The sequence below is a fragment of the Rhinichthys klamathensis genome, unplaced genomic scaffold, assembly GCF_029890125.1.
Source record: "Rhinichthys klamathensis goyatoka isolate OS25496 unplaced genomic scaffold, OSU_Roscu_1.1 h1tg000091l_1, whole genome shotgun sequence".
NCBI lineage: Eukaryota > Metazoa > Chordata > Actinopteri > Cypriniformes > Leuciscidae > Rhinichthys > Rhinichthys klamathensis.
The window spans coordinates 50,988-68,035 of record NW_026606630.1 but is presented as its reverse complement, the minus strand read 5'-3'; the positions used below and the strand labels follow the sequence as shown (position 1 = coordinate 68,035).

The window sequence follows — 17,048 nt, the reverse complement described above, 5'->3', positions numbered from 1 at the left end:
TTTACTATTATAAATCGCTAAATTAGGGCGGCTCAGTCGACACCGTTCGAGACACTCAATTTTGTTTTGGGGGGAATAGCTCGTGTGGTCAAATAAATCATCCTCTGTATCACAGAGGATTGCCAGGTGTGGTTTTGTTTGGGGGGATATTTTAGCTCTCACAGTCTAAAACTGTGTGAGCGTTCCCTAATGCTGCTGCTGCTGTCCTCTGACCTTTCATGAGCACCATGAAATAGCAGAGAGTCAGAGGACTCCCTGAACAGAGCCATACCGCCAAATTTCAATTCAGGAACATCAACCTGTTTGCAATCTATTCAAATAATTATTAATTATTTTGTCTGTGTGTTCTTGACTTAATGGACCTGACAGAAATAACAAAAATCATAAAGATTCTAGGTAACTAAACAGATTTGGTGTCCATTGACTTCCATTGTATGGACTATATATATATAATAAAAAAACACTAAGACATTTGTCAGAATATCTTCATCATCCACAGAAAAAAAAAAGTCTTAAAGCTTTGAAACGATATTAGGGTGAGTTAACAACCAGTAGCAACAATTTTTGGTGAAATTTCCTGTTAAGCAACATGTTTTTGTGAGATTCATTCAGAATATAAAGAACAATGTCTGTAATATTTCACCACTAAAAACCAAACAAACAAACATACAAACAAATAAAATGATTAAAAACATACTTCAAACATACATGTTTCTTTTAGCATAGCATCATCTTGTTTTTTTCTTGTGATATTAGGGTGAAATATGCCGCACACATGTCCTTGACAGGATTCATAAGATTCTCCTTTGTTGTCTCATTTCCAGAGTTTAATTAAAAGAGGATAACAGTGCAACTACGGAAGGGAAGTACACGGCCTACATCTGTAGCTTCACACAAAACAGCTGTTTCCTCAGCGCTGTGTGTAGCCATGCCAATTTTATGCTTTCGGTGTTGGGATTTCCAAAGAGAACATCTTAAGCATTGATTGATGCAGGAAAAGGTTCTTTATTGACAGTGGAGAGTTTGAATGATTTATACACTGTAGTGAGACGTTTATTTTTGCACATCTTTGAGGGTAAACAGTTCAATAAGCACATGGTAAGGCTGAAGCTGGTTTTCCTGAATAAGGCTTTATCATTTAACACCCAATGTAAGCAGTATTAAGTATAAATCCTTGAAGCGGAGCTAAAGCACATTGAAAATGGTAGTAAAAGAGATATGTATTTTGAAGGGTGCTGAGAGTGTGAGAAGTTCATGCACCTGACTTCTTTCACACGCTCTTTTTGCGAACGAGGACGTGCTTGAAAATCGCCACTGCATTCGCTTTCATTCTCTCTTCACCCCCTGCTGATTCAAGCATGAGAGACGGTTCACACTTTCTAACTTTAACGTCACCGCTCTTGAAGTAAACATCAATGTGCAATTGTGCCACAAAATCCATGCAAATTCTCTAGGGAGGCAATACGCACATTTTATCACACCTCTAACACAGCCAAACTTGGAGTTGTTGATAAAATTCACACTTGCACCCCAAAGGGATGCTGCTTTTTTTCTATTTAGGGAAGATAGCTAGTAGACGGCTTCAAAATTATTTGTCCATTACCAAAGAACGCAAGCGGAGAGATGTCTGATCCAGTCACAGCTTACCAACTAAAGACAAAGTCTTAATCCCGGTTTTGAAATGACGCATGTCGAAATGCAAATATCTGAAAGCTGTCCATTTGCCGTTGTAATCCAGCACGTCTGCACATGAGACACATGATTTACCAACATTATTCATTCAACATGTCTATACTTGATCAAGATGCCATCATCAAACAGGGTACTTGTGTATTATGAGGCCCTTTAGGCCACTAGAGACAAACAAGTGATTGATTGAATTCAACAGCCTTTCCACGCTGAGCCGGATTGGAACTGACCAGGACAATGGATGCTCTGAAATATATTTGCTCTCATTCTCACTTAGGGTCTCATGAATAATTAAATTGTTAGAGATGGGCTTGTCTGGACTCAATTTCACTGACTGATGACATAAAACAAGGCTTTGTCTGTCTTTTTCTGATGGAAGGATGGGGACGGGTAGTGTTCTTAGTTCTAGCTTAAAAATATCCCTAGACTTAGTCTATTATTTCAGCTCAAAAGCATACAGTACTTCTTACACTTCTACCGTTTATTTCTATTTCTGTTATGTGTAAAATGTGTATTTAACGAAGACAGTCTGTTATTAACCAATTACGGAATTGGAAATCAAAGGTGTCAGATAAAGAAAAAAAATCTATTTCATTTTATCATTTGCATGTCAAGCCATTTTCGTAAAATGTTCCAAAATCTTTCATTTTCAAATTAAAACTATTTCCAGTTACTTCACATTCCAATAAACACACCGTTTATATACAGTACAATCTTACCACTGTTTTCACCAAATGTGCATTGACACCACCTCTGTTGTTGTTTCATCAGTTTCCATGTCCATAAAATATAAAACCATGTTCCTGATGTTAAGTGTAACTTAATTTAGGTTAGGTTAATTCAGGTGTTAATACATGATTATTCATGTAACTTTATTGTAAATTGTTAACCAAAAGATTTTTGTTTGAGAGTTAAGAGTGAGTTCTCGCTCCAATTTCTTAACTCACTCTGATTCCTTGTGAAAATTGCTCACTCATGATAAGCCCCACCCCCTCCATGTAAACAGAGTGATTGAAGAATTAATGACCAATCAAAACACTTTAAAATAATACATCACGGTTCTTTCCAGTGTTGGCATGTACAGCATGTGCAAGCTCATGTACATTTCAAGCAAACTTTTTTTTTTTTTTTTACATTTTATGTTATAATATAAATCTATTTTGAAAATAAATTAAATTTTGGTCTGGACTGGATGATGTACAAGAAGAGGGCAGAAAGTCAAAAGTTTACTTTGGTTGTCTGCAGGGTTATTATAGTTAACTAAAAGTTAACTAAAACAAAATCTAAAAATTATTAAAAACATTTGTTAATCCACTTCATTTCACAGAAACCACACTTGTCAAAGTTATTAACGATCTTCTTAAGGCAGTGGCTTCTGGTCAGCTGACTTTACCTATTTTGCTTGATCTGAGTGCGACCTTTGATACAATCATCCTCCTAGAAAGGCTGGCCTCCCTTGGAGTTATGGGAACCTGCCTGTCTTGGTTTGGATTGTATAATTTGGGCGCACTGTACAACTTCAGATCTAACCCATCGCAAGTTACCACTGGTGTTCCCCAAGGCTTAGTCTTGGACCCTCTTTTATTTATTTACTGAGCCTTGGACATATTTTTAGGAAGTACCATATTCATTTCCACTGCTATGCTGACAATCCCCAGGCTTACCCTGTTTCCATGCCTACTTTTGCTTTTCCTCCACTTTCTCTGTGCAGCTGCTTAGCAGACATTTAAAACCTGGTTTTATTTTTAAAACTCAATAGTGATAAAACTGAAATTCTCCTGGTAGGTACAAAATCTGATAGCTTCTCTGTGACTATTGACCAGTCCATAGTTTTGCCATCCATGCAGGTTAAAAGTCTGGCTGTTGTCCTTGTTAGCACCCTATCCTTTGAAGCTCACATTAATATTATTCATGCTGCATATTTTCATTTCCGAAACATAAACCGTCTTTGTTCTTCTTTGACAACAAACAGCACTGCTATCCTTGTACATGCCTTAGTTACCCAATCATTTCAATCTGCTTTTAGGTTAGGTAGTTATTGTTTGGAAATGGGGTAAAATCTATGTGTGTTAGCCTGGAATGTTGTTCATGGACTAACAAAAGATGTTGATGCAGAACCACTTCCTTCCCCCACAACATCAGGGTTTACACCTTTATTATTGTGATTGACAGGGTTATATGGACCTGAAATCTTTGTTAGGAACATTGTTTGGTTTTCAACTTCAAGACTTATGGCTTACAACAGACCCTGCTTACTAACCAAACTTTGAAGGATTACAAAACTCTAATGCAATTACTCACATTTGCCCTGTCATGAGAAGAGATCCACCTGCAACTGAATTAGGATGCTTTGACAGTTTGTCACAAGTACAGACATATGGGATATTAAATCTATGAATTTTAAATTAAATGGAAGAATTCTAATAAAGACTTTCCAAGATGTCAAATCTAGTTTAGTTATAATTAGTCAATAAGAAACATTTTAATTAAGTCACAAACTCTATGCATTTGTCATGGTTAATTTTGAAAGATATTCAACAATAATTATACCTACACTAATGATGCATTAAACACAAATCTTGTGTGACCGTGTGAATAGAAAGTTAATTATCACATTAACACACAATTCTCTATATTTGTGTATTGTAATGAAACTGGTGTGTACTGGCATTCATTTTAGAGAGTGTGTGTCTGTGTGTGTGTGTGTGTGTGTATACGCAAAAGGCTTAGATTTGTGATGACTGCTGTCTAGATTAAACATGATCAGCTGACCAATCAGAACAAGTGTGGCAACAGATAAGCAACACTGCTGATGGATGACGTGGTGATGTCATCCCACTGTGACATCATCGTATCAGTGCTACAACCCTGCCAAAGAAACACATGCCAATGACTAGGCATTATAGCGATGTAATCAGCTTTAGTGAGAGACTCGCTTCAACAAAACCCGGGCCGCCGCAGGGGTGTGGGGGGATGACAATAGCATTAGACATCCAAAAAGATGCCTTATCACTCTCAAACCATGTTCCTAAATGAAGCTACATCTGTAGTTCTGACTGGCATAGGGTCAGGATTCCTTTTTTAGTAAATTGTCATTTAGAAACCCTTTTATGATAAGTCACTTGAAGTACATTATATAGTACAAACGAAGAACAATTTAATGCTGAGATTCTACATCAGGGGTGCTCAAACCTGACCCGGCCGCTCAGCTGTGGTACAGTTATTGTAACAGCGTGAATTGTACAAACGTAACCGAGACGTTCCCTATCAGTCAGTCATGTTCAATGTTACGTCAGACGTGATCTGACAAATTGCAATCCCTACCAAAGGACCACTATTTTTTGCTCCTTCCAGCGCTTCGCATAAGCCACCTGACCCACCCCAACATATGTCTCTGAGTTAGCTCCAGCCTAGTTAGGGGGGAGTCAACACCGGCAGGGACGGCAGAGCAGACTCTGCCAAGGGAAAGCCATGGGCTCGCCCACAGGGGACCCGTACCATGGAAGAATACAAATCTAGGATCACCGTAGGGATCACAACATATGGCACCTAGCCTAGCACAGGGGTCAACCATTGGGTGTACTTACGAGTGTTAGGCCTGGCGTCGGAAGTTCCATCCCCTCTGACTGCCAAGGGTTGTGGAGGAACTCAACAGGGTTCACCAGCTGGGGAACTCAACTGAGGAGCAAGATAAGCGCACGCATCTGGTCCATTGGAGGGGAATGGGGCAGCAAGCGAGACACAGAGTGGGTCCCCGACGTTCACTGGCCACTTGGGGCGAGTACACGGTAGAACACTGGCTCTACACAAATACTATAAAATCTGGCAAAAGTGTTGGGTGTTGCCTAGCCCGCAGCTCTACGCAGCACCCAGGAGCAAGCAGCACTTCAACCTTGATGATTGCTGGCCGCAGTGCTGTCCGTTCGGAACAGTACATACTTGCCTAGTAGCGGCGATTTGAAGCGGTCCAGCGCAAGCCGTACTGCTAGCAACTCGAGGCAGTTGATGTGCCAATGCAGTTGGGGTCACGTCCAAACCCCCGAAACTGCATGCCCATTGTAAGTGGCACCCCAGCCATTGGTGGAGGCATCCATGTAGACAACAGCATGCCTGGACACTTGTTCTAGGGGAACTCTTGCCCGTAGAAAACCAGGGTCCGACCACAGGCTGAAGGTTTGGCGGCAGGCCAGGGTGATTGTCACCCGGTGCGTGCCGTGTTGCCACGCACATCTCGGGCCTCGGCCGTGAAGCAAGTGCTGAAGCGGCTTCATATGAAGCAATCCAAGCGTCGTTACTGTGGCTGCGGATGTCATATGCCCAAGGAGCCTCTGAAATAGTTGCAGTGGGGCCGCTGTTCTGCTCTTGAGTGAATTCAAGCAGTTCAACACCGAGCAAACACGCTCCTCTGTGAGGGGTGCTGTCAGGCTGACAGAGTCCAGCTCCATACCGAGAAAAGAGATACTCTGCACGGGGGAGAGTTTTCTCTTTTCCCAGTTGACCCACCTGAAGACCCAGCTGTCTGAGGTGCCCGAAGGGGAGGACTTTGTACTAATATACCAGATCATCGAATGCAAAGTGCAGGAGCAGTCTGTGTTGAGGGAGAATCAAGACATGAAAGTGCGCATCCTTCAGGTTGATCGCTGTAAACAAATTTCGGGGACGAGCCAACTGAATCACATAGCCTGCGATGTGACTTTCATCACGGTCAGTCACTCTGGGCAGTTCCTGCATCAACCCCGGCTCAGAACTACCCTCGTACACTATAAGTGCTTTGGCCTCGTAGAGTTAAGGGGTGGCCATCGCATGCAGGGCAGAGGCGGCCTGTCCAGCAGCACTGTATGCCCCAGCAGCCAGAGCTACTGTTGTCTCACAGGTGCTGGATGGGTTTGCGGATGACCCCACCAGGTGGCAGCACTCTGCGGCACTGCAGCTGCATACTCCATCTGGGGAATCCCCACGAACCCTCTGACCACCTCACCATCAAGAGTAGCGAAACAGGAAAACACTTTTTACGCAGATGTTGGCATCTTTGGCGTTCCATATTGGCCCCAATATGCTTCCATACTGCCAAAGCTCTTAATGCACATCCGGCAAGAAAGGTACAGGGGCGGGGCAAGGCAATTTACACGTTGTCCTGCGCCCCCATACACCAGCTACGAAAGCTCAGAGCGAGACCAAACGCGCAGCAGCCCGGGAAAGCATGGCTGTCAACTCGGAATCTGATTCGGCATGAGAATCTGATTCAAATCTTGCGGTATTGTGCATTGGCACAAAGACTCAAAGAGTCTTGCAAAGTGATACTATATCATGTGACCAAAAGTTGAGAAACACTTTTGCTGCAACGCACTCTGGTGCAGGCAGTTCATCCAATTAGCTGTTCCTTCTTCGTTTCAAACTCTGTCACTTTTTCCAAACCCCTTAAATGTATTATACGCATTCCTTTCCATCAAACCCTTAGTTTTCTCTAGTCTGCCTGGTCCATGAAATATGCTCTGATTGGCTGTGCTTGTGTGGCATTGCAAAGCATTTTGACCTTCTCTGGGGACAGAAAAATTACTTGTTGATGAAAACTTGAGTTGCACCTGGTTAGGAAACGGCATAATATGCCAGCTTGAATAATAACTGCAAAAAATGACAATAGCTTTATAGTAGCTTCCAACAAAACAAGGATGCCTCGGTAGCACTTCCACCCCGAGGTCTTGCAAAATGACACTGAATTGAAATACAGAAACAACATAGTTGGTTATTCACCCAAGCATGAGAGAACCCATCACAGTCAGCAAGATAACATGTCTGGTCCAAACTTAGACACATTCATACACACTCCGAGGATTGTTTTGTTCTGGAGCTCTAGTTTTTGACCCAATGACAGGCTAGCCTCTGTGTTTCCGGGCAGCCAGGCCATGCGTTAAACAGCATTCACACACACATACACACACCCCTCCCCACAGTCAGGTGATACTGACCCTCTGCTCACAATGTGACTTCTCTGTTCCACTCCAACAGACAGACTGAAGGAAGGACGCAAAGAAAATGACAAGTAAAAAGAAAGTCAAGATAACAGAAAAGAACAAACTGATCCATAATCTACAAAAGATGTATGTAGCGGATTTTGTTAAGAAAGCGTCTTGTTCCTGATCAAACACACACACACCGGAGACCCACAACAGATGGAGGAAGTATCCAAAATGTGGACTTACCTTGCTGGCTGCGCCTTTGGGCATAAACCACCACCACGGCTGCAAGCACCACACAGCAGAAGGACGTCACAATGTTGGCCATCTGCAGAGACACACACAGAGGTAGATCGTGAGGCTTCTGGCCTGCCCGAGAGAAACTGGGTGGCACCGATGCCAAGACAGCATGAGGAGGACAGTTTCCTCCTTCCCTCCCCTTCTCTCTCACTCTCTCACTTGTTTTCTTTCTTCCAATGTCTCTGCCTGCTGATTCCCCGCCCCACTTCTCTCTCTCTCTCTCTCTCTCTCTCTCTCTCTCTCTCTCTCTCTCTCTCTCTCTCTCTCTCTCTTCCCTACTTTATAGCGTCTCATCAGTGGAATCAATGCCCTCTGGGACTGATATTCTCTCTGGCCAACTGGCTGTGGGATAGACAGACCTAGATGAGAAATAGGGAGAAGGAAAGACAATGCCAGACTGTTTGGATCCAGGATTGACCATCATAAAGACCTCCTTAGTCTCTCTTCATCTGGCCTTCTATTTCTCTTTTTTCTCTCTCTCTCTCTCTCTTTTCTCACTCTCCAGTGTTTCCCCTACCATTGTTTTGGGGGGGCGGCCCGCCCCCCCAAAACGACCCCCCCCCCCCCTCCCCTAAAATGCTGAAGAAATCCCGTCATAAAAAAGGAATTTACTGTATAATGCGGAATTTCACGGAATTTGTAAATTGTTTGAGGAATAAATAGAAAGCAGTTCAGTACACTTGAAATCAAATCGCGATGTAGACTAGTGTGTGTGAATATAAAACCACAAAGACAATTTAAATGCGAATCCTGCATGTTCTGTGCGAATGACTGGTGCAGCCGACGCGCAGTTTCATTTACCACACACACACACACACACTGAAGCACGTGTGACGCTTGCGCTGTTTTTTTGCCTATATGAAGACACAAATGCACGAACTTCCTCTCCAGGCTGTAGATCCACTCCGAAAGTCACTTCGTGAGCATTTAACCGCTTCATTTCAGAAAAACTTCATCATGACATAAATGATGAATTTTCTATTTTCACCATCTATTTTTCTTTTTTAAACCAGGGGAAATGTTGTTTCATCCTTATTGCTATTTCATAATTCAGAACTCAGGACAGTGTTTCCCAAACATGTTACTGGATTACCCCTAAAAGTACACTTTCTGAATGTCTCACTTATCTGACACGCACATTTCTAGTCACTCCAAGACCTGAGAGGGTAGTCTTGTTTCAAAATCACACCATTGGTTGAGCCACTGTTGTTCTGGCTGACTTAGCTGGGTCATTTAAACAAACAGCCTTCAATTCCTTTTTGTGTCAACAGTGGCACAAAAAACACATTTGATCACATACGATTTTCCTACTACCTGACAGATATCCCTGAAACAGGTCTCCTGATCAATCATAACTGTATCTGTGACAGCACAATAGACCCTGCGAACACCAAAACAGTACCCTTCTTTAACTTAAATCAGAAAAACTCTAGGCCTATCAATCATTTTAAATGTTCATGGGTTTTTGAACGACATTGGCTGCTAGTATGTCTTTAGAGTTGTGGTTGAAGTAAGCAAAAATAGTGGAAGTTTGCTGAAATCACTTTAATGGAGTTCCAGATTCATTTAAAGTTACAGTGTGTAATGTATGCACCACAAGCGGAACCAAATGGAATTGCAAAAATAATTAATAATTACCAATTTGTATTTGATGAAAGACTTTGATATCTTAGAAAATCAGTTTGAGGCATTGCTAAGATCACTTCTGAAACTGTAGAGGCGACATATGTGAGATTACTGTAAAAATCTGAGAAGCAGGAGACTTAAACAAAACTTGATCTCAATGTAATCTCATTTTTGTCCAGAAGAAATAATTGAGATATTAACAGGACCCCTTTTGTGATTTTCTTTCCTATGGGAAGACTTAACAGTGAAACATTTGAAATCCAGACCAAAAACAACACATTGTAGGGTCAGGATATCAATTTGTCTCCCTAAGCACACCAGCATTTAAAACATTAAAAAGAGCCCACAGTCAAAACAAGCACAAAGAGAGGCATTCATCAGAGTGAGACAGGGAATATTCATAACCAAGAATAAAAAAACAAAACTGGATGAATGCACACATAAAGCCATGGATGGAATACAAGCAGAAGATTTTTTTTTTTGTATACTCACTTGTTTAATTGTCTCCCATGATCCCAACGGTAGTTATTTATTAAAATTAAACAGGAAATTATAACACACCCCATTATCAGGATGGTTAACTTGCTAAAGGAAATGTATACACACTTTATTTATATATTTAACATTGTAATCACAACACCGTCTCGCTAATTGCGGAGAACCTAGCTCATTTGTAGCAAAAGTTCTTGATTGTTTTTGCTGGCAAGAACGTGCTCGTCTTGGCTGGTGTCGAAGATGTAAGTGGGAGTGATGTGCCTATAATATTTGCTTTTATTGATGGGGGTGTTTAATATTGTGGATATTTTGCTTTTTGTCAGCTACTTATTATGTTCTGATTCATGGGTCTGCATACTTAGCGTGTCTTTTATCAACATGCTGTATTTACCCAGCATTCGTCACTCACTAAACACAAGGTTCACATACACAAAAGTGTGAAGACAAAAGAGCAAAATATTTTCTTTGTTTGATCAATGTCTTAGACTAAAGTCAATATTGTATATCCTCGCTGAATGACGTCTTTGTTTGTCTCTGTGTGTCGTTCCTCAAAAATTCATCATAAATATTGTATGAGGTCATCATTTACATTTGAATGACAATAAACTCTTTGAAATCAAGAATATGTCCAGATATTACTCAAATATTGCTGCCCAGCACTACTTATGGAGTAATATCATTACAGAATACAGTTGATGACCCTTTCATATTCAACTTAGTAAGTATGCCCAAATTAAAAGTATGTCAAAAACGACTTTCAGTATTTTGAAAGTGCACTTTTCGGTTATTCAATTACCACTGTTTAAAAACCAAAGCTTTCCTCTATTCCGTTGAGATTCTTGAGTAAAGCAGAGAAATACTTTAGTCTGTTGACTGACACTTCATATTTATTCCAGCACTCGAGAGAGAAAAAAAAGGACTGACAGGAGTGAAATTAAAATTGTATCTCTCTGTCAGTTCTTCAGAATTCCTCCTTTTTCTGGCGGCCATAAGTAGCATTTAGCCTATCAAACTCGTGAACAATGCATTTGATATCTGACAGCTCAGGATCCTTCTCTTAATGACATCCCATGGCTCTGCAGATTTTATAATAATGTTGCTCAATGAGACCCATTTTGCTCGCCTTTATCTCCTGTCTTATTTATTTATTCATATCTTATTTATGGACATTGCTGCTGAATATAGGCATTTCTCTCACTGGTTAATTAAAATATATAATTTATCGTTGGTGCTGAATGATTTTTTGCACCCATCTCAGGTTCCTTGTGATCTCCTGTAAAATTTGCATTTAAATTGGAATGCCTGAACTGAATACTTGCAAAGAAGGTATGAAGTATCACAAGATAGAACCAGCCAGGAAAATCCCACCAAACCTTTCGCTGACAGATGAACGGAAATCGCAAAGACTTTTTATTATCTGTTTTTTTTTTTTTTACTTTCCCTTCAGAAAAATCTCCACTTGCCAAAGCATTCTCCAATATGAATCAATGTGGCCTAAAGGATATGGAGATTAGTCTACATGTTGAATACAAATAGCAGTGCCAATGGCAGTGAACTCTGAAAATCTTCAGTAGCATATCAATGCTTTCTAAGTCTCCCTAGAGTTGCAAAGATGATACATAAAGCATTTATCTTAAATAGCTCACCATTACATGTATGAACCACCATTAAGTTGTATACTGGCAAATCAGTTTCAGAACCAGGTATGTGCTGTGTTACATTTTTAAAATAATACATTTTAAATAAATAGATATATAACCTCACAATAAAAAAACAACATTATGTATATTTTGCATAATGCATATTTTGCGTTTACTGCTATTGAAACGAAAGAAAGAAAAAGCTTTAGATGTGCATCAATTTATATTACACAATGATTCATGAACATTTTTTGATTTTACCTTAATGCCATTTTTACAAATCAGATACTCCATTAAAGCAACTTGGTTCATAGTCATATTCAGTCATAATCATAGTCACAAGGCCAGAAGGATTGTGAAACTAGTCTAATGAAACAGCCTTTAAGAATCGTAATGACCAAATAAAAAGCTTGCATTTAATTCTTTGTGATATTCACGATGATGTCGAATTTTATATGTCCAGCAAAATTATCACAAATGTATCATGAATATTCAATATATCGCTCAGCCCTTAATGTGTCTGAACATCCAAAGATAAAATCTCAATCAATTTTCCACAAAGGCTCTAGTCTTCCTACTGACACACACACAAACTCTGAGGTCATATCCTGTAATTAAAGTCTTGCATCCAAGACCCCCCCTGACACTAATTCCCTCCATCAATCCAGTCGTATCACAGACCTCTCAGATTAGCACCCATGCTACAGCGCACATGGCACACGGCCATGCACACATACAGCCAATAGCCCTGACATTTAAACCCGTCACATCACCCCTAATCGCATGCCAAATACAATGTCAATCCTGTCAAAGCCTGTGGAGCTGTGATCTTCGAGCAGCTGTGCTGGTGTTATTTAAAAAAAAAAAAAAAAAAGATCAATAATCAATACTGGATCAGTGCTTTAGCGCTACAGGGCTTGCCACCTGTGTTTACTTAAAATGCAAATGGGGAAGTTTGTTTGTACATGTACATGAAGCTATCAGGACTGCTCATAGACCAGTAGGAAAAAATACAAGTTTATTTAAAAGGTACATTAGAAATCATCATAATTTTTATTGTATTTACTATATTATATTCCTATTTTCTTTGCGAAAAGTAAACAATTTCAGCTTGATGTAACTGTCTTTACATGAAAATGAAAAAAGCCTCATTAAAATAATGAAATTATTGAAAAGAAGTCTTATAATCATGACAAAATCATTCATCTCTTAGAGAGAAAAACAAATTATATACTAACACATTTCTCATAGCTAAAATACTCACTGCTTATTACTATCAACTCTTTCCCAGCCAATTTTCTGGCTTTCCTTGTTTTCACTGTTATACAGTAGGGGGCGATATCACACATCTTCTGAAAGAGTACTGAATCTCCTGATCAAAACACAGGCGAAGAAGAAGCAGAAACAAGCCATTTTTGATTGTTTGCTTAAAAGCAGAGGGTCTGCTATATTGCATATTCAGATATTCATTCATTCTGGGTGCCATGAAATTTTTGTATAAATGGTCAAAAACGCTTGCAGTGGATGGAAAAAAAAAAAAAAAAAAAAAACGCTGGTGGGGAAAGAGTTAATAAGTTCTGTCCATGGTGTGACCAAAGTCATGTGGTAAAACCGTCACATGAACCTCATAACTAATCAATTTGACAGGTTATAAAATGTCATGTGGTGTGACTCCCTAAAAGTGTAATGAAGTTTATAAATGATATTTGTAAGAAACAAATTCTTGACAAATATATTTAAAAACCGTTTTGAAAAAAAATAAGATGTACATGTTTTTCAAAATCATTCAAAACCAACAAAAATACAAAGAGCACATTTCCAAAAACTTTTTTTGATTTGTTTTAAACTAGATTTTTTAGCACTCTCTTTTTGCAATCTAATTAGGAAGCCATTGTGTCCCTCATGCCAAGTTAGGCACAGCTGCATTTTAAAGCATGCAGCACGAAGAGTTTATCACGCATATGGCACCTTTAACAATTTTATGATAAAATAGTGCAGATGGACCTATGCAATGAATATTCATCAGTCAGTGTCATTAAAGAAGTGCTTTATGACTATATTATCCAATGTGAATACGCAGGCCATCAACAGAATTGGTTTATAGGCTGTGATACAGATTATTTAGTGCGATTTTACACCATTCTGCTCTGCCATTACTCATCTGCATGACATGTATCAGCCCTTGTGCAAATGCAAGCAGAAAGCCCCACTGCAAACAGCATGCTGTTGGTATTTACCCACAATCCCACTCTGCACTAAATATGCAGTTCATATTCTAAATGAGTTATTGAAGTGAGACTCGGCTAACTATAAACCGAGCTCTATGTGGGAGTTAAAAGCACTCGCTTTACGTTTTTTTTTTTTTTCCCACAAGGACCTTGAAATGCAGCACCCATGAATAGACCCTTCCTGCTTTGGGCCTGGTCCTTACCCCGGCCACCCTGTGTGCTAACCGCACCGAGCCAATTGGGACATTACAGGGAGACTAAATAAGCAGACACCCTACAACGGAATGCACACAGGATGCTTTTACCCTCTGTAAGGTTCTGAGGTTATGGATAAGGATAGTGTTGTTTACATCATTTAACTAACAAATTAACAAAAGAGCAACTGTTAAAGCTGTCACTCATTACTTCAAAGATAATTTAAGGAGTGAATTAGGAAATCTGAGAAGCAAAAAGGGACAGTGTATTGGAGATTTGGACATATATTACTGAAACATGGACTTTGGAGATCTCACTCTTTAGAGCATTAGGACCTAAATAACTAGAAAGTACCTAGGTGGCCACTGAGTGAACTGACTATAAAAATAATTTTGATATCATCAAGTGAAGTCAAACTTCTATCTCATTTTTGGGAATGAAAAAGGTCTGCAGATATTCCCCTTACTAATGTTTGTGGGCCCAAAACGTATTGGTCTTTAGAAAGTCTTAGCTTAGAAGGTCTCTTGACAGTGACTCAGTGATCTGTGACTTGTGATGTAATTATCCTTTTTCTATTGGTTTACTGGTCTAAAGAGGACATCTGTCATGCAGAGCCCGGGCTAATGGTATAAGGACACTCTGTTTCTCTCTTTCTCCCCTCAGAATCAGAGATGAATGTAACACTTTCAATCTCCAAAGACTTTTGGAAGATACATGGATCGAAGTTCATTATCAGCCAACCGAATGTCCAATGAAAAAGCAGAATGCATTTTAATGCTCCACCTTTCCATCGCACCTCATTGTTCTGATTGGATAGTATTTATGCTTACCACATCACCCATGGCCACAGGTGAAAAAGGTTAATTTGTCAATGTTGCAAGGTCTATAAGCAAAAATAATAGTGCTTGGGAAGGAAACAGATGTTTGACAGAGTCAGCCATTCAGATAGTTCGGGTTCAAAGGTTCCAGCTGGCAACTGCCGGCAGAAATGCCCTGTGGTGCTACCAGGGTTTGCCTCTGCCACCACTGCGCAAAAGCAACATCTGTTCCTCAGACAAACTACCAAAACTGCAGCCAACTGTTTACTATGCTCTTCTGACGTGACACACCAAGCAAGAAATGTAGAAAAGTCACAATGTGAGGATCTCTTGGGCTTCAATGAGAAGAGGAGAAAGAAATAAGATAAAGAGATGAGAGTATCAAGAGACTGATAGGTGGTTAGTCCTGAAGCCAGGGCATTTTTCTGCCCATTCACAAAGGATTTATTTGCTTCAGAGAGTTCTTCAAACTAAAATACCACAGTGGCTTGGTCCTTCTCAGATCATTTATGTCCATGGGCCTTGCCGATGTCAACCATGAAACCTCATTACTTGCTCAGTTCGGGGGCAATGTGTTTCTTTCTTTCAGACAATCAGAAAGGCCAGAATGCACCACAGAGTGAACCTTTTAGTGTAGGTACAATTTACGGAAAAAAAATTACAATATACAATTGTACAACACAGACTGGGGTGGCTGAAGATCTGAGCTGGTAAGTGAAGGGTTGACGTATGGACGGTTCCACACGGTTCCATTACCATTGCGTCCATAATCGACAAATGTAACCCAAAGTTACATCAGAGGCACGGCCCCTAATACGTGTACAAAAGTAGCTTCAAATAAAGTGTCTGCTAAATCAGTTGTTCTCAGTTGGTTTTGCGTCAGGGCCCAAATTTTACATTGGCGTCAAGTGGTGACCCAACATCGGGGTCAGCATAAACCATGATTATTGCAAGTAAACCCATAATTGCAGTCAGGGTTTTATTTTCTCCGATTTTGTTTAGGTTTGCTCAAGGGTTTTGAAGATGGGGGTCTTTCACATAACCTCTCCATGTTGCCCCCTATCTATTTTGTTAAGTTTCCCTCAAATGACAGATAAATTTGCTCAAAAATATTGTAGAGTTTGATTGGAAACATTACCTTTCATGCCACCCTATCCACTCTACATCCTATTCCTGGGCTGCAACACATCAGTTGAAACCCACTGTGCCACGAAACAAATTAGTAATCGTTGTTGCTAGAATGTTAGGTGACCGTGTAGACACACTGGTGTAATCTGTACTAGTATATATTAGACTCTTTTTTGATGAACTCTCTGTTTGCACACCTTAATGTGCGCACACCTTAATGTGCACACCCCTGAGGCTGGTGTCCTACAGCTAGCTGAAACCATTGGAAATTTGCCCAGGGGCCTTGTGTAAGCTGTAAGGCAGGACCCTGGTGAGGAGCTCGTCTCATCACCAGTCTGACAGAGTGATTAGGATTCTATTCCCAGCTTCCTTCTCCTCTCAGTGCTCATTAGTCATACAATCAATTAAAGCCAGTCCATGCTCACATCGTCTTTCCTTGCCAGATACCTAAATTACACATGGGGAGAATATTCCACTGAGGTGGTTGGGCACTTTCCTTCACTCTGAAAAGTTGTTTAGCCTTATAAGATGGAGGAAAGTACAATTTGTTTTCAAATGAAAAGTACCTCTTGTTGTTTCAGCTAACAGTGATAAACGTTCAGTGAAATATTTAAAAGTATGCCTCAGACAAAGGCCATGATCAAAAAGATGCACTTGATGTGGACTTGCAATCTTGTGGCCTTTGTTTTGTGTCCAAGAGGTCATCAAGATCAATGGGTGTCCCAGTTAACAATTTACGGTTCAAAAGAGTGACTACCAGTGCTTCTGTTACACATTTGATGCACCAACAGTGCACCCTTTTGTGTAGATAGCACTGGTGCTGACTTCAAGGTGATACCTAACAGTCCATGCAACATTACATCATTCCAGTGTGGAGTCAAATTAGGGCCAAAAGAGCCGAGGTCACCATTTGGAACAGAGGCAAATGGTCTTCTTGAACAGTAATTGAACAATGTCTTCTTCTATAGGTGCCAT

The 17,048-nt window shown here is 40.2% G+C and overlaps 1 protein-coding gene across 1 annotated transcript in view; it reads right to left on the bottom strand.

The window, feature by feature from the left end:
* Positions 1-8,087, bottom strand: part of cntfr (ciliary neurotrophic factor receptor) — a 121,855-nt gene extending 113,768 nt beyond the window's left edge. Inside the window, exon 1 of the mRNA XM_056252036.1 lies at positions 7,890-8,087. Within this exon, the coding sequence (XP_056108011.1) occupies positions 7,890-7,971 (82 nt within the window). The 5' untranslated portion in view covers positions 7,972-8,087. The remainder of the gene's footprint in view (positions 1-7,889) is intronic.
* Positions 8,088-17,048: the final 8,961 nt, after the last annotated feature.